The following is a 19,059-nucleotide window of genomic DNA, read 5'->3' as shown; positions in this document are numbered from 1 at the left end:
GTCTGCACTCTGTCTCCGGGCATGGGTGTTTCAGGCCAGGCTCCCTCCCTGCCTTGAGAGGGGCGTGTAAGCGGCCCTATCACACACCTGTTGCTTTCTCAGATGTCCTTCTCATTTTATTCTGTAATCCTGATGAGAGCCTTTTAAATGGTACAAATAAATGAGCCAAACTAGTAATTTATTCAAATTAAAAAATGTTTGCTACATTTCTTTTCAATTGTCTCGACACAATTATGCTCATTATTGTTCATAAAGATTAAACTGGATTCATTGAAAGGAACATTTTCCTTGTCTAACAAGCAACTTCTTTATGGCACCCTAACTCATGCCAAAAATTCACATGGCCCATAAATTCTTGTCACCCTTGATGCTGAAAAAGAATTTGGTAGAGTATCTTTTAAATGTATGTGTGAAGCACTTTAATGGCATGGCATTGGACCCAATGTTTTATCAATAAAAAATATTCTCAACTCCTCTCCGTCCACCTATACTTTTAATAATTTCTATTAATTCCCCAGTCTCTCCCACCTTTCCTCTTCTTAAAGGTACTTAATCAGGCATGCCCTCTCTTTCCATGACTTTTTGTTCTAACCTTTGAACCTCTCCTTCAGTCAATTTGTGAGAGTAAGAATATACATGGTATTGTAGTGTGGACTAACATCTAAAATTGTCTGCTTACCCAGATATTCTGCTTTACATCTCAAACCCTAACTTTCTATAGCAAACATATTTTCATCACTTGATAAATTGTGCACAGTCTCCGTATATAAACAGAACTTTTTATAACGCATACTCTCAATATAGTATTAATATCCACGCAATCACATAGTGCCCTTTCTCTTTTAAATACTCAAGTATCCTTTTGCAAAAGGCATAGACACTACTATCCAATTTAGCATCACATTAATCCAAAATAAAATTCTCACACCAATAAATGGACCCCTCTTTTCTTAACCGGGTGGGGTCGCCTTGACTCCATCAAGATTGTGTTAATTCCTATTATACCTTATATGTTATCCATGTAACAGCTTTCCTTCCGAAAAGTAGATATCCTTCTTACTACATTTTTGTGGAATAATCAACTCCCAAGAATGTCTATCAATGCACTTAAACCTCCAAAATCTAAAGTTGGAGAAAATGTCCAAGATTTTCATAAGTATCATAAGGTTTTCGCCTGCTTGAGCAATGTTTTACTTATGAGACATGTAGCTGAACAAGACCCCACTTGTGTAAAACGGTATCGGCCCAAACTACCAACTAGAAAATGCTGAATGCGCATTTACTGCGCATTCTGCATCTTCGGAAATTCTGACTCCCATTGGTCGCTGTAATGGGAGTCAGTGGTTGTGGGGTGGCTCCCGCTTCCATTAGATGGTAGCAGAGAACAATAAAAAAAGAAAAAAATAAATGGACCCCGCGGCACCAGTTCTGACCAATGTTAGTGGGAGAGAACTGATGCTGCAGGGATACAGGAGAGAGACAGCGGCACACTTCTGTGTGTGCTGCCAAAAAGGTAAGTGGGTAGGGGGAGGCCACCTATTTATCTTCTCTCTTTCTGGTGCTAAGTGTGACTTCCCTATGGCATTGGCTATCTCCCTAGAGGTCTTCTATCTTTCCCTAACTTAGCCCTGCTTAGTCTTCTAGGGATGTTAGGGATGGTGCCTCCTCCCACCAGGTGTCACTCGCTCTACTTGCACGCACTGTCTCACCTGACCCCCTCCGGCACTGGCTCCCCAGATGTTTTCCTCCAACCACACTGTCCCTCGGATCTCACACTCTGCCTTCCTGACTCCACTATTTGATCTTACTTCTCTTCTTCTCAATTCCTCCACTCACAGGTGGATGCAGGGGCACAATGAGCTTCGTGATCACTGCGTCGCGCCGTAATGGCATTTTGAAAGTCGACATTATGGCCGGCGTAGTGATCACACAGATCTGTGTAAAACTGAGCTCGCTCTTATCACATTCTATTTCAGAAATGCGTTTTATTATTTTGAAAGTAGTGAAAATACTTAAGATAGGGGAACAGGCTTCACACATTTTGGCACAGTGAGAAAGGCTGTGGATCCATAACTTGTTTTCACTGACCCCCAAAGGAATGAACATGGATTTGGATTGATAGTAATAAAAATGAAAGAAATTGTGGATTCAATTTATTTTCGAAAGTTAATATCAAGAATGTTTGTACAGTTATACGTAGAATTGTACGTTTTTATGCATGTTAATCCAGAATATCATGAAGTGATGCATATTGTGAGGGCAGAAATGCGAGGCAGACAACTTGATAAAGGTTTTTCATAAGAAGACATTTTATTAACTTAAAAGGGTGTAATAAATGCCTCGCTTTTCCCAGTGTTCCCTGTCTATGAAACAAATTGAATAAAATAATAATTAGAAGCAAGTACTCTTCTAACCAGGGTTAAATCCCCTTCCCCAGGATCAAAGCAGAATTTCCAAATAAAAGTTCCAATGAATAAAGTTCATTCCAATAGTCAGATTCCACTTCAAAAGACAACACAAAGATTTCTCCTAATATCCAAGTTCTGTTTCCAACATATAGTTCCTTCACTTGTGGAGGGTTTCACTTATCATTGTGATTGTATTATAATCCAACAAAGTTCATCATTCCTCCAATAAATATTTCAATCGGATTTATCTTCTCTTCAGAAAGACAACTTCTACACCTTTCTTCTTTATACACAACAATGTTTTCATCAGGATGGTTTTACCACAATTCATGAAACACATTAATGGCGTTGCCACTTTCTTTCCACCATAACCTCTCCCCACAATGCAATACTTCAATTCATTCTTGCTGGTCACTAACCTGCCAGGACTACCACTTTCCTGGCGTACTCTCCTGCCAGGATAAATCTCCTAACACTACTACAAGTACTCTGTGGTGTGTTTCAATTCAAAACATCAGTAAAGTATTTGACTTTCAATAACAGTAACATTCACAACTTCTTCCATAGGGATACAACCATGCCTCCAGATAAGGGTTGTATCAGGCCTTTTTACACATGAAAATCGTGTAAATACGACAGATTCATTATTTTCCTGTGTACATTTATGCACAAGTTTAGAGCAGAGGGCAGGTTACTTGAACAGAACGCTTCTTTTAATTTGTATCTACATGGATGTAATTGCAATCCATGGACAAAAGCCTCGGAAACAGAAATTATTTCTAAGAAGCATTAAAAAAAAAGAAACTGCACAACAGGATAAATGAAATGGGTTCTTTCTATTCAGCTTCTGCTGTGTTGTGTAGAAGGTCATGGAGCAAACAGAATCAGTGTGCATATTTATTTCCGTAGCATTTTAGGATTGTATAATTAATAAGATGGTAAACTAAGTTGCAACTGAGAATTAATCTGTTGTAACAAATTATGCTTTTTTTCCAGTGAAAGCAAGCCAGTATTGCACAATTTTATTTTTCAGAGTTTCTGTGCTGTGTGCATAATTATGCAGAGGCAGATCATTTTTACACTTATAATTTATTGTACAATCCAATTATAAAAACAGTGTGTAAAATGATGAGTATGTCCGGTCTAGTTTACATCCATTCAACCTTGCAGTCAATGGGGTACATTCTATGACAAGACTGGAGGCGATCATTATGCTTTCTCTTTTATTGCCACTTCCCACAGTAGCTTAACTTTCAAAAACTCTGAACTTCACAACTCACAACACTCTCTTTTTTTTTTTTTTTTTTTAAACAGACAGAACAAAATAGAAAAATAGAAAGAAAGAAACAGTCCAGAAGACTACTGCAACTCGGGACTACAAATCCCCATAAGTCCTCAAGGTCCCTGTAGTCTTGACCTTTCCTTTGCACCAATCCACGACCAGAACAGTCCATGCCTCATATCCTGCCTATACTGCTTCCTCTCTTTCTTTGCTGCTTCCTGAGCAGATAAGTCTAGTGTTTGATTGCTCTGTATGTTGGTACTGTTGGGAAGTTGCATTCCCTTAGGAGCATAGCGTAGGATATTTGAATCAGTGTTGGGAGTATAACGTTTGGTGTTTCCTGTGTGGGTGTGTTTAGCTCATTGAGCAAGGGATCGCGTTGTGTTTGGTAGGCAGGCAGTGCAATAAATTGACAGAGCGGGCGCCGGGACCGCAAGTCATCTTGCTCGCACTAGGTGACCGGCGTTTCCTCTGTGTTGCATTAGTTTTTTTGTTTCTAGTGTAGCGGCATTTGATCGAGCACTCGCGGGGCTTTAGAATAAAGCACCCGCGAGTGGGTGCGAGTCACGTGGTACACGCATCATCGCGCATGCGTGATCGTATGGTGAGTGAAATTTTGAATTGCCGGCATTTGGATCGGACGTTCGCGGGGCTTTAGAGTAAAGCACCCGTGAGTGAAAGCGAGTCACGTGACATGCGTGTCATCGCGCATGCGTCCTCGCATTGTTTCAGCGAATTTTGGCACCAGAGTTTCGTTTATGCTGTCCACGAAGCCTTCAGGATTGGGGATTTAGCAGCAAGCCTCTCATTTAGATGCCCTCTGCAAGGCATTGGCACGTGGTGGCACACACATAAAAATATATATATATATATATAAGGAGGAGAGAAGGAAGAGCAAGTGGCCAGTTTTTTATCTGCATTGCAGAGATGGAGGCCAGTTCTTCACCTGACTACACTGAGGAGGAATGGGACACTGACAGAGATTTGTCCCTCAGTTTTAAGAAAGTCCTGGGGGATTCGCTGGCTGTAGCAGTATCCCAGGGGGTCAGGCCTATCTAAGAGCGCCTGGAAGTGCTAGAATCCCTCCTCTCAACAACAGCTCCCAAAAGAAAGGTGAGAGAGCTCAGCCCAGGAGAGGGCATGTCTCGAGGCCCGCCTGAAAAGCGGGCAGCTGCACAGAAGGGGGTGTACAAGACCCAGAAGAGGCCCCACTCTTCTACCCCCCCCCAGGTCATTCAGGGGTGCAGCAGATGCCCCAGGAGGTTGCCGACCTGTTTGATAAGCTAAAGGCGGCTTTCCTAGGGAAGACGGCAGTGCCAGACCTCGGGCCTCCTACCCCTGGGGAGTTAAATATTGGGGCCGCTGAAGAAGGCGTGAGAACCTCGCAAGAGGAAGAGGATGAGGCCGAGGAAGGTCTCGAGGAGGAAGGCAAAGTGGACAGCGAATGTGGAGCACCTCAGGACATGGAAGAGGTTGAGAATTTGGATGATATGTTCAACCCGGATAGTATAAGGCATCCGAGGTCATCTGAATGGATACCTTCTCCCAGGGTGGCTCAGTACATGGGCGCGAGGATTCGCAAACCGCTGGAGAAAGAGGTCCGTTTTCGAATGAGGGCCGAGTGTCCGAGACCTGATCTCCCAAATAAGGTTATGGATACTCTGGAGTTAGACGCCAAAATGGTTACCTTTGTAATGAAAGCAACTAAAGATGTGAGGCGAGGTGTCGATCGCGCCTGGAAGGCCTGCCAGGACAAGCTGTTGGACATAGCGGGTCATTAGCCAAAATTATGGACCTGGTTGAGAGGGCCAGGGACACGGTGTTCTGGTGGACCCTTGTACGCTCGCCAGCTGGGCACAGAGAGTGGTCTGCTTCCTTGGAAATGCCAGGAGTGTGCTTTCGGCAGAGAGGCGGCAAAGCTTGTTGCTAAAGATCGACAACAAACTGGGGGACCTTGCCAATTACGAGGCAGGTTCAGCGGCCAAAGGACTGTTTGGTGAAGCTTTCGTTAAGGAGATGTCCCGCTTCGTAGGGACCTATACGGCGCTAGAGAAAGCGCAGTCCTCCATTCGCAAAATTTTTCCAGGCCGAGTTTTCGCTGGGACCAGTCGACAAAGAGGTCGTGCGGCCGGTCATTCATTCACAAGACGGCCTCAAGGACCCAGGACGCAGTACTGGGAACATAAGCAGCAGGATGCCTTCTTCCCCGTCAGGGGGAGAGGTTTTCGAGGGAGAAGAGCCAGAGGGAATTTCTGTCAAACAAAGTGCCGCTGGAGGTAAGAGCATACCCCAAAGTAGGGGGTGAGCACAGCGAAGTGTATAGACAGGTGGCGCATGTTATCAAGCGATACTTGGGTGTTACAAGCAGTAGTGGGGCTGAGATTAGAGTTTCTCAGTATTCCTCATCAGGCCCGGGTTCCAAATTGCATAAGAATGTCATAAGAATGTCAAAAGAGGAGGAAAGTCTTCTGCAGAAGGAGCTTTGCGCGCTAGTAGACAAAGGGGCGATAGAGAGATGTCCAGACGAGAACAAGAAAGGAAAGTCAAGGCCGGTAATCAATTTAAAAGAGTTGAACGGGTGGCTTGTGTACAGGCATTTCAAGATGGAAGGTGTCCATCTGTTGAGAGATTTGCTCCGCCTACCTTACCATCCCGATAGAGCAGGAATTCAGGGAATATCTCAGGTTCTTTTGGAAGGGGCGAAGCTGGCGTTTCGCGTGTCTGCCTTTCGGGCTTGCTTCGGCACCCTGGGCGTTCACAAAAGTGATGAGACCAGTAGCGGAGGCCATCAGAAGCAAGGGTATCAGGATTAATATTTACTTGGACGATATCTTGGTACTAGCTCAGAGCAAGGCGGTTTTGAAGGAGCAAGTGAGCTGGGTCAGCCGTCTACAGTCTTCTCTGGGATTTCTGATCAATCAGGAGAAACGGAGCTCATTCCGAGACAGAGGATGGAGTTTCTGGGGTTTGTGATAGATACCAGAAGGGCCACGTTAGAGTTGCCAAACCAGAAGATGAGAAGTATAAAGAAGGAACTGAGGATAGTTTTGGAAAAGTCAGTCATTTCCTTACGGAGTGTAGTAGGGCTGCTAGCATTGTCTATTCAGGCGATTGTTCCAGGGCCTCTGCATTACAGAGTGCTCCAGAGGTTGAAAATCAAGCATCTGAGAGAAGGGGGTGAAATATCACTAGCTGATACCTCTGGACGAAGAAGGAAGAGTAGAATTGCAGTGGTGGCTTCAGAATATGGAGGCTTGGAACGGCAGAGCCATATTCGGAGATGTGCCAGAGATAGTCATAGAGTCGGATGCAAGCAGAGCAGGTTGGGGCGCCAGGTGCGGCCAATTGCAAACAGGAGGTTGCTGGTCAGAGGAGGAGTTAAGGCTCCATATAAACTGTCTGGAGTTATTGGCAGGTTCGTTCGCTGTGCGAGCATTTGCGAAGGAAAGGGTGAATTCTTGCATTCTTCTGAGAAAGGACAATATATCCGCAGTGTGCTATATAAACAAGCTAGGGGGTACGAAGTCCAAGATGTTAGCGGAGATAGCGAAGGACTTCTGGCACTACTGTCTACAGAAGAGAATAGTGATAGCGGCAGAATATCTCCCAGGAGTTCAGAACTCGATAGCGGACTGGAATTCCAGATATCTAATGGATTCCAGTGACTGGAAGTTGCACAGAAGAGTGTTCGAGGAGTTACAGAGATTGTGGGGTCCGATGGAGATAGATCTCTTTGCCTCCAGACTGAATGCTCAGGTGGTGAAGTTTTACAGCTGGAGGCTGGACCCAGAGGCATTGGGGACGGATGTGTTCCTACACAACTGGAGAGGGGCCCTGCATTATGTTTTTCCTCCTTTCATAATGATGAGGACCCTGGCGAAGGTACGTCGAGAACAGGCGGAGATGGTAATAGTGACGCCGTTCTGGAGGTCTCAAGCGTGGTTTCCGATGGAACTTTCTTTGGATTTTCCGAGGTTAGTTCCATGGGATCTACTCTGCGACCCGTTAGGTCAGCGGCATCCCTTGATTCAAGCAGGGACTCTGCATCTGTTAGCCTGCAGGATTTCAGGAGACGATGGGATTTGCCAGGCCTTTCGAGGGAGGCTGCAGATTGTATCAGGGATTCCTGGGCCCCCTCTACTCTTAGGAGCTATGACGCCACTTGGGATAAATGGGCGGGATGGTGCGGACAGCAATGTGTTCATCCCGTTTCAACGTCTGTAGTTCATGTGCTTAATTTTCTAGCAGAAATGGCAGCGAGTGGGAAAGCCTTTCACACACTTGGAGTGTATAGGTCAGCTAGATCTGCGGGACATGAGAGGCGTGAAGGGCAGCCTATCGGAGAACATCCGGCGTCGATTAGACTTTTAAAAGGTGTGAATATGCGAAAGCCGCCAGTTCCCAAATATTCTGTGATGTGGGACATAGAGAAGGTTTTCCGACTCTTTAAACAGTGGCCAGATAACAGGAGTTTGTCAGCGAAACATTTTGAGAAGAAATCGAGTGTAACTTTGTTCACTTGTAGTCAGACATAAATTCCACTTGTTTAATATCAGAGGACGTAATGGCCCTCAAAGTGGGGATCTCTGCAAAGTGTGTCAATATCCCTGCTCTGTTCCAAGTTATCCCCACATACTTCTTCTTCAGTACCGACTACAAAAGCAAACATAAGTTGGAGCACGATCCTGTCACTGATGAAGCTCCAGAACTAGCAGGCAAGGTGGTGACCACCATGTTTTGCTTCTCATTGATATCCTCTTTGTCTAAAAAGGGCCTCTTTTGATTGATTGAAAGTAGCATGGAGAGGACATCATTATTCTGTATTATAATCCTAATGTCCTCCTCTTGTTTTTCCTCTTCAGTCGAGGCTGTGCTTTCCTGCTCATAGGGCTCTGTGTTTCTGCCCAGAGGCTCCACGATCATCTTCTCTGTGTTGGCTACTTGGTTCTACTGATATATCAGATGTGAGGAAATCACTTATGCTGGATCTGTGTTGTCTTACTCTTTTTTTGGTCTTAATAGGGAAAGATTCAGGAAGGTTTTATCAGTTTCCGTATTAACCCGTTGGTTAACTACTCTTTGCAACATATATCACAGCAACTTTCAGGAGCCTTGCTCCGCTTGGTATTTATGTTATTCTTCAAATTGTTCACTTTTGTTATATTAGTAGTCAAAACAGTTATGACCTCTCCTTTTCACCCCCAATCAATTATTTTATCACAGAGAGGCCAAGGGCTGGGGTCTCTCCTGTCCCCTGCGTTGTTGCTCTTTATAATTGTTGATCAAATGGGGCTATTTTTCCTTCTTTTTGCATCATTTGATGATCTACAGGCGTCCCATATGTGAGCTGAGATGTTGGACTATCATGATTCTCTAGTAGTTGACAGTGTCAAATTGATTTTCTCATTTTGCTCATTTACATCAGTTGGTCCAGAATGGGACTTTATCTCACCAGATACGTTGTCATAAAGTTTCACAATTGATTCAAAAGGCAGATTCAAGACTATAATAAAGACCCCAAGGAATACCCTTCAATTACCAGAGGAAATCCACATTTTCTGTCCTCCATATGAGGAATAGCCAATGATTCATGGTGATTGGCGTAATTATCATCCTAATTTGACATAGTATCCTCTTCGCTGTGGTGCTGTTGGCCCCGATCAGAGAGCATGATCAAACACGGTGATGAGCTTAGGTTCATGGAATTATCTATAGCAGATATTTATTTTTTTAGGCTTAGGCCTGAGTGCATTAGATTAGTATTCCGTGGGTCCGTTTGGCATAGGGTTCAGCAGAACCAGGCCAGAATGAATAGGGCGTAATGATGTCGAAGCAGACTCTTGCTTCGGGCTGTACCTCTGTCTCCCCACTTGCACTGCTTGACTATATGTTTTTCTAACATGCTGTGCAAAGTAGTCTGATTTTTCCAGCTGCCGGCTGTGGGTCTTCTCCCCTTTTGTCAATACCTGGAGCCTGTTCTGTCCTGAGCTCCTTACTAATAGGGATCTTAACAGTTTATGCACCCTTCCCATTGTTGCTTTTCAGATTATAGATTGGAGCCTTTCATTGTAACATTTAGTTAGTGTTAAACAAGCGCTGCCAAACTGCTCCCAGAAAGATGGATAAAGATGAAATGTACCTTAATTACGGGTCCGGTTAGGCACGTTGACAGGTACTTTCACTCTGCTTAAATCAGTCTAGGATTTATCAATCGTCCTGCCCACATGCTATGTCCTGTGTTTTCACTCACTCATTAAACTGGCAGAGATGCAGGTATACGGGGCACCCACAACCTCTCTCTGCATTAAAGAGAAATCCCTGGAAGTCGGGCAGTCAGGACTGCAGTTCAATGTCCTCAATGTCCACGAATCACAGAGTGTCCACCCCAGATATCCTACACACGACAATCCCAATTGAGATCCAAAGTTTTTCCTGGACCCCTGAGCCCCACGCTGAACTGTGCGGAATTGTGGGAACTGCCAGAATTGCTGCCTCTTTGGATCTTGTTCTCTAAAAGCATTTGCGGCTGCGTGCTGCATGTCACTTCCCCCAGCCCTGTCTATTCCTTGCACTATAACAACTCTCCTCCCTGCAGGAACTGCCAGCAGCACTGCCGCTAATGTGATTTTTTCAAAATATGTAATTGAGCTTTATATAAGGAATACTTCATTAAATTCAATAACTTGTTTTACGTAATAATTGGTATTGAGAGTTATGCTCTAGAAAGTGCAACACTGTTCACATTAAGTTTTATGCGACATGTTCACTGGTGAAGTGATATGGACTAAAGCCACTCTGCTGACTGCACTGAAACAATGACCCAGTAGACTGCAGGTGAAGAATTTCCTGTAGTAGAAGCACAGAACTGAATTACTCACCCTGTCTTGTAGATCCCGGTTTGGGACTCCCAGAAACTCAGAAGTCCAGAAGCAGCATGGAATCCTAATTCATCATCTTGAGACACCTTTGTGCTGGATCGAGCAAGCTCAACATACTTTGAGCAGCCATAGTGCTACTTTTGGCACTTTACGCAACTTCGAACCGCTTGCTGCACTTCGAGCCATCCTGGCACCGGCTCAAACCAATGAGGTGGACCGACTGAGAGCAAGTGACTCAAGCACCCACTCAACTGCTGGAAGCCATCGACTAGCCAGTCTTGGACACCAACTCGACTCAGCAAAGCTATTATCTCGCCGTCAACTCTATTGCTGCCCCGAACGATTGGCAGCCATAATCTTGACAGTCTCGAACTCCAACTCGACCCAATGGGAGCCTGCACCTTCAAACCAACTCGATGCCAACCAACAGTGGGATCGCGTTGACTTGCACATTTCGATATCGACTGCAGCAAAAACACCTAGATGCTTTTGAGCACCTCAGACAAATCTTAAAGGTACTGTGAAGAGGCCCTGTCATACTGGTCCTTTTTATGGGACCATAGTGCCCGTCTCTACCTGTTTTATACAAGAACATATTCTTTAACATTGACATTTCCAAAAATCCTTACCTGAACACCTATACTTATCAACCCAGAGTGTCCTTTCACATTAAGTTCTGCATTCTCTTTGTTTTTCTTTTTCGGGGGAGTGGTTAGTGTTTTTAATTAGCTTTGTTAAATTGATTGTTTTTCATAGAACATTGATTGGGCATTGTTATTTTGGAACTACTGTAGTAAAGCTGTGAGTTTCTACAGTTAGCTCACACCCCCTCCTGAAGATATAATCTACTCTCTGCCAGCATTACCAAAAGGGGTGAAGGAGGTATACCTGTCATACTGTCTCTTGTTCAATTTTATGATTAGGATCACTTCTGGACTTCTGGTTCAGTAGTAGTGCTGAGCCGAGTAGGCAGTTTAGCCAGAAAACACACACACAGACACTTTATCCTTACCTGGTTGCGATCCCGCGCACTTGTGTAGCGAATCTTTTGGATGAAATAGAAAATAAGCCAGGCGGAGGAGATGATCATCAGCACAATGAAAGAGATGGAGACAAAAACCAGGGAGCCACGGCTGAAGCCCTTAGTGGATGGACTGCGTGCGCCAACAGCAATGGCCATAAGCACAGAGATGTTTCTCTCCACGTAGCTCATGATCTCCTTGCCCCGGGCCTCAGTGATCATGATGGCGACAATCTCGCCGGTCCCTGTGGGCGAAAGCAAAGTGTAGAATAATCTTTTATGGTCCGCTCCAATTCCTCTCCCACCAAAGATATAAAAAGTGCACTGACTGAAAATAAAGCTTGTTATGCTGACATTCACGCAGTGACCATTATGTTAAAATGCATGCATAGAAAAATTAAACACAGCTTTACATCTTGAAATGGATTTAAAAGGCATTACACGGGACGACGAATCCCTCCTATTCATGGCTCAATGTCTCAAAATTAACATTATTCCCAAACTCTTACACCTTCCTCGTCGACTTCCAGTGTTTCAAGATCAGTTTCTTAGCCATCAGAGAGACCCTAAACAACCACCTTTTCTGTGCACCAGTCAGACCATCAATAAGCTGATCATCTCCCAGTATCAAGGTATCAAAGTCATAATCAATCGACGTTCTCAGCACTCTATTGAATATCAAAGACAATCTCTGCCTGAATTGCCTAACTTTTTTACATTCCCATAGCATGTGTTCCAACATTGCTGCCATAGGAGTTTATGGATCTGAAATCTGACGCTGGAAGCCAATAGTGGGATGGGCCTGCCTACCCCTGAATTCCAAAGCTTTTTCACATATTCTACTCATTTGAAGGAATGTTATTTCTTGTAGATCTCTGGACTTAATTTTTCTCCTCATTAATCCAGTTTCTCTCTCACCCTTCCCCTACTAGCCTCTCTTTCTCTCACCCAATGTCTATCAATCCCCTTTCTTGCCCCCGTGAATGTTTCCCCCTGCTGTCTCCCTTCAATCCCTGTAAATATGGCAACCTCTTGCAATTTGTTTCTGACTTTGCCTCCTGCCTAGTCTTTGTTCCTACCAATCCCCATTGTCCAGTGGTCGAAGTGTATGAAAGGAAGTAGTGTAACTATGTTCCCTGCTGGCCTGTCCCGCTCCCACAAAACCCATCGCCACCCCCCCCCCATGTGCCATAAAGACCCCTAAAAAAATGTGGCTGCTGTTTAAGGGGGCATTCAGTGCAGTTCACTGAAGTGAAAGTTTCAACTTCTTACTAAACTTTTATTTTAAAACGAAACCATTCCGAAACGGTTTCATTTAAAAATAAAAGTATAGGAACAATAAAACTTGATTTAAAAAAAAAAAAAGAGAAGAACCGCTCCTGCCCACTTCAACAACTGCCTTTGTCATCCTATCTCACTCTCCTGCCCCTTCTTTCTTTCCCTGACACACACTATCTCTGTACCACTTTTCTGTTTAGCCTCCTTCGCCATGTCTCTTGCTTTGCAGACCACTTCCTTCCTTCCTACCTCCCTCGTCTACACCCACCACCCCCTTTCCTTCCTACCGCCCTCGTCCATACCCCCCTCCCGCATGATTCGCCCTGTTTTCTCCCCTGATTGCCCGTAGATCCATTGCTGACAAATTGCCACCCTCCCCTGTTATTCTATCCTACTCCCTTGTTTCTCTGCTTCTGTAACATGGTCTCCCCCTATGAATTCAAAGCGCTCAGTTGCTTACCATTGCTAGGTCCGTGCACAATAAATAACTTAATAATAATAATAATTAGGAATCTAATAACATTTTGGAAGTGGACAAAGCATTCTTAACTCGGGAGCGAAAACTGTCAATGCACCAATTATGCCACCTCCTGCCCCGTTCCATGTTAATGTAACTCTCCATCCTGTCCCTGCCAACTTCTACCCCATTTTTTATGAACCTAACAAAATCTCCCTTGATTTTGTGTATCCTCCACCTTCTTGTCATTGTCCCCCTCTCTTCATCTCAGTTTATCCATGCCTTTTTCCTCCTCAGTCTTCAGCTACCACACTCATCATTCATCCATTTCCCTCATCCGTGGCATTTTGGCTACTACTGAAACTTTCGTAAGGTACACCATCTTCTCTAGCGAACATGTGTACCCCGTTTCCTTTTTCGTAAAAAGGAAATGGGGTACCTGCGATTTAGCCTTCAATTCAGAAATTGTACAGTAAAACCCATGGCATATTCGAAGTTTGCATACATTTGACAAATCAAACGTATGTCACTGAATCCATCACTCATGTTGCTGTGATGGAAAGATCCAACATATCTAAGTGGGTTAGATGTTTCTGCTTTCGTCTGGGCCCCAGGGTTTTTCGTGAACACTTCACTTAGAATCTCTCTTTACAGGCGCATTTCTCCTCCCTTTGGAGGGGCAGAGGCACCATGCCATCCGTAATAAGATTGAGACAGTGGAGGTGGTACACTAGCTAAGCCATTTCATCTTGATGGACCCACAGTGGCTCAATGGGGTTTGCACTCAGACCGTCCTCAGAAGATATCGAAAGAGAGGTGCCCAATTCCAGACCCATTCCCTTTTCCACTGGTAACTGGCAACTTGCCTATGGTGGACACCCACATGACATGCATCCACTTTTCAGGTGCTTCAGATCCCCCAAAACATTTTACTCAATTGCATTATCGTGCAAGTGTCCTTAGCTCACTTGATCATAAAACGAACGTTTGCACCAGTGCAGTCTGCATTGGGAAATAATTAAAACATATTTAGCTTTTTTTGCATATGCTGCAAAGACTATTGTTCCACCCGGCACGCTGCTGTGAATTGGCCAGGGCCAAGGCCAATGCAAAACTGACCGACCATGACGAATATGCAGTACTGTGCAGGGCTTAAGGAAGACGAAAGGACAGAGGCCTTCATTGAGTCAGAAGAGCTCTAAAATGGCAGCACCATAGGACAAATGAAGGCCTCTTGTATCAGTATTTATTAATCTGAGCGCCTGGAGACTGCCCCTGGGTGGTAGCAGTGCACGGTATAAATCAACATAACATCTGAAGGGCGCTTTCGCCAAAGCGCTGAACATGAACAACACAGTACAAAATAAAGTATAATTAAAATGTATCATGGATGTAATGAAAAAAGACAAAGCTTTAAGTGAAGCAAAGAATCAAGTGAGAGTAGGTAAGGATCTAATAGAAAAGGGTAAATCATTCCAATCTTTAGATGCAAGTAAAGCAAAAGAACGAAAGCGGGACGGAGCGGAAGGAGGCTTAGGACCCGGTAGATGATAAAGTCAAGAGAGCGTAACGAACAAACAGGAATATAGATAGAATAAGAGAAGACCGGTAAGGTGGAGCATGGCCATGAACACATTTGAAGTTAAAACACAGGAAGTGAAAAGGTAGCTAGGTGATAGATTGAAGAAAAGAAGAAATAGAGGTGCGGTAGGAGAGGCAATAAAAAGTACAAACTGCTGATTTACAGATGGAGGATAACAGAACAAGTCGATAGGTAGCAAGGACGAGCTTTGCGAATATTATACAGATGAAAGCGACAGGAATGAGAAATATTAGAAATATGATCTACAAAGGAGAAAGAGTGCAGTTACTAATGATTCCAAGATTCTAAGCAGACCGCGTGAACCGAATAACAGAGGGGGAAGGAAATGGAGGAGTAACAGAAGAAGTGGATGGTGCAAGGAAAATTTTATTTTTGTTTTAGAAGCGTTTAAGTGGAGAAAGTGAGAATGCATCCAGAATTGGATGGCCAACAGAGAACAGAGTGAAGAGATGCAAGAAAGAAGAAAAGTAAACTAAGATCTGGACGTCATCAGCATACAAGTGGCATGCATGAGCCAGAAGGACTTAACAATAGAAGCAAGAGGGGATGAATATAGAGAAAAAGGAGAGGACCAAGGACAGAACAGTGTAGAGGTTGAACTTGAGATTTGATGAGCAGGAGCTAAATGTTGCTCCTGGGTATTGGGCACCACCCAGCAGGCAGGAACTACCTCGGTAGAAGCAGGAGTTAGTAGAAAGTGTGCCGCAAATCGAACTTGCACATCAGATGCAAACACTGCATTTCTGTCCATGATGTATGTCCCATTCAGCTTTAAATGGCCCTTCAATGTATCCTTTATTCACCTTTTATTTATATTACCAAACATACAGAGTTAATATCACATACGTATGTTTGTATGGTGCCAGCTAGTCTGGGGAACCAAAGGTAGCTCTTGGTAACTGATGCTTTTAAAGTAATCATGCTCTCCTCAGCTAGAAGGAGTTAAATAGCTCCCTGCACCCAGCATTTTCGCACCCTGACATCATGTAGTAAAGGAAAGGTGAGGGAAAGTTTGCCGGGCAAGGAGAAAGAAAAGCAGTGTCCTGATAGGTAGGACTGAAAACATTTTAGAACAGAACCAGAACATCCATGGGACAAGGGAGTAGACAGAAGTGAGGCATGGTCAAAGGTATCAAAAGCCGCTGATAGATCAAAAATAATCAACATAGAGGAATGTTTGCAATGGCGAGCAGAGAGGATAGAATAAGTCACAGAGAAAAGAACAATTTCTGTAGAATGCAGAGTGAAACCCAGACTGAAATAGAGGAAGAAAAGTGTGATGGCTGAGCTAATGAGACACCTTTATATAGAGCAGGCATTCTAGGATTTGATAGGTACGTGAAATTGGGTGATAACAGCACAGAACATACCAGGTGCAAAGGTAAATATACAAAAAATGCGTTTGTGTGCATGCATGTTATGAATATTAGTATTAGGAGTTTGAGTTTGTGTGAAAGAGCATGTGGAAAAGCGTTTGAGAGAGAGCGAGATAATGTGTGGGAGAGACAGTGTGTATGTGAGCGAGAGCGTGTGTGCGTGAGCATGCATGTGTGTGTAAGATCATGTATGCGAGAGAGCACGTGTTTGTGCGAGAGAGCGGGTATGTGTGAGAGAGAGTGCTAGTGTGTGAGAGTGCACGTGTGTGAGAGTGCATGTGTGTGTGAGTGGGACTTGTGTTTGAGTGGGAGGTGTGTGTGAGTGGGATGTGTGTGTGAGTGGGATGTGTGTTGTATTTTGGGGTAGAGGTGTCTGTTGGTGCTCTCACAAACTCTCCACCCCGGTGAGCTTGCCCAGGAAAAGGTCACAGGGAGAGGGTAATTTGTATGAGGGCTGGGAGTATGAAAATATGGTTTACAATTGCATGCTAACATATACTGAGAAAAGCCAGCATGAAAATGTGCTTTTATGTCGGCATTCTGGCATATATTGATTAATTGCAGAATGGAAATGTGTCATACAGGGCAATGCCAGCATATATTGTTGACATAGGCGTCAATGTTTTTTCTTTGCATAAAGCTAGCATGAAAATCAGTTGCAAAATGATCATCTTAATTGTTGGTGACCTGGAGTGTTTCAAGTGTGCCCCCATAGAACCAACTATAAATTGTATGGGCTTTTTCCCCATTTTGTGTGGCCTTTTTGCTGCAAAATGTACCATTTAAAACCATTAGATAGAAACTCATTCTAATGCCCCTAATGGGCCCAGGCTTGCTCACTGTGCTCAGTCATACCGAGTTGAGGAAAATAGTTGGGCCCCCTTCAGCTAAAATTAGCAAGCCATCAATGCTGCTGTGTTTGGTGAAGTACACTGAACTACTCAATATTACCTTTCAATAAGCCCACTTTTATTGCAGACTTGACTGCTTTAGGCATCGAAACTGATTATCGTCACACTTATCTTTCTGCCATAAGGGCATATTGGGATATATGGGTGATTAGATTTCCCTAATCATACCAGGTGGTTAGGAGATATTTCAACAGTTTTTCGAGTTTGCTTGCTCATGTGCATCTGGGATCTGAACATAGTCCTCCGTAATTTGGTGTTTTGTATTGTACTGCAAGCAAACAAGATGTTTCAAGGTGCTGTGTCTGTGAGGTGGAGGAGAGGGACAGAAAAAAGTACAGGAAAATAGCAAGGCCCAAACACGCATGTTTGGTAATGTCAGGCACACATTAAAACCATTTGTTGATGGCTTCTGAAGACATACATCATTTAAGTTCATGATCATATCATTGATGGCAAGCATGAATAAACCGATGCAAGCCAGTGACTAGAGGTCTAAGGGTTGGGCCTCTTTAGGTATCTCAGTGAAGCCTGGCAAAGCCTTCTCAAAAGGACATGTTTTGGCGACTTCCCAGAACTTCAGGTGGTTGGGTTCCAATCTTAGTTCTATAGTTCAGGACTCTTGATGATCAATATTTTATTTCCTAACCTGTTCAGGTGGCAGTTTCGTTGAACATGTACTTGCCGAGCTTGACCGCAAGATTCTGCATGCATGGAGAATATTTGTTGCTGAAATTAAAGATGTATGTGGGCCAAGGTTCCACGCAACTTTTCTGGTGATGCATAGGATCGTGAATTCATGGAACTATTTCTCTGATGCATAAGCTTTGGAGTCAATGACAACTGAAGCTTGTCACCTGGAAAACTGCCTTTTGGTAACAATCAACTGTGTACACAGATGCAGAAGTAAAGCCCTTTGGTCTGATGGGTAACCCAGTAATATGGTCACCGAAAAATTGCTGTTTTTACAAATAATCGCAGCAAAAAGGCTGTGGTGTGACCCGTTAAAACACAATGATACAACGACCTTTATGCTGTGATTCTTTTTTAAACACACCTTTTCGCAGCGACTTAATTACATGGAACCATCTGAAGCACCATGTCTAACCTTTCAAAGATGACAAGCTCTACAGGCAACATTCATTCTTGTCAAAGGTTGCAGCAAAGTTCCATTATGATCAAGAAATATGCCTCCTGGTTTTTGAACCTAACTTGTGTCCAATCCAGAAAGAATTATGCACAACTGAGTAAGCAGAGGACTCAATTGTCAATGGTAAAAAGCATTTATAGCAAGGCAGCATGCATTTTGAAGACATACAAACTGAGCAAAGTTCCACCTTATCAATACACTTCTAGTCTACTAGTGAGAGCAAAGGCTGCCTCGTAGCTATTCCAGAGGTTTGCGCTACAGGGAGACATTTGCAAGCCAGCTACAGGGGCTACTTCTCTTGCATAGTGAAAGCACGGTTTTTTGGATATCAATTTAAAAAAAGATACACTTTTTGGACCAACCGTTTTTAAGAAACGTTTCTTTTGACTGCATTATCCAGTACAACATGCAGATTTTTACATCCACCCATTCCCTAGGGTGCATTCTAAAGTAAAGATTACTCACCGTAGTGACTCCTGCACTCATAGTCCCCTCTTCCTCCACAGTCTTGGGTGCTCCCGCATGCAAGGACGAACTGCAGCAACTTTTGCCAATCAGGAATAATACCTCAGTTTTAATTGGATTGTGCTTAGGCCACGCCCCTCCAGGTGGCGCCCTTGGCCTCGCTGCACCAGTCATTTTCCATACGCCCAGGCCATACATGACTGAGGAACAAGATTTGTGGGGAAAGCGGGTGT

The 19,059-nt window shown here is 43.9% G+C and overlaps 1 protein-coding gene across 2 annotated transcripts in view; it reads right to left on the bottom strand.

The window, feature by feature from the left end:
• Positions 1 to 19,059, bottom strand: part of RNF130 (ring finger protein 130) — a 1,130,799-nt gene that overhangs the window by 652,868 nt on the left and 458,872 nt on the right. For both annotated transcript variants that reach the window (XM_069654089.1, XM_069654090.1), the window contains exon 3: positions 11,581 to 11,834. In XM_069654089.1, coding sequence (XP_069510190.1) covers positions 11,581 to 11,834 — 254 coding nt within the window. The remainder of the gene's footprint in view (positions 1 to 11,580; positions 11,835 to 19,059) is intronic.

Source organism: Ambystoma mexicanum, chromosome 3q, assembly GCF_040938575.1.
Source record: "Ambystoma mexicanum isolate Mex_15411 chromosome 3q, UKY_AmexF1_1, whole genome shotgun sequence".
Lineage (NCBI taxonomy): Eukaryota > Metazoa > Chordata > Amphibia > Caudata > Ambystomatidae > Ambystoma > Ambystoma mexicanum.
Note: the sequence above shows the minus strand (reverse complement) of the source record. Positions and strands in the feature narration are given on the sequence as shown.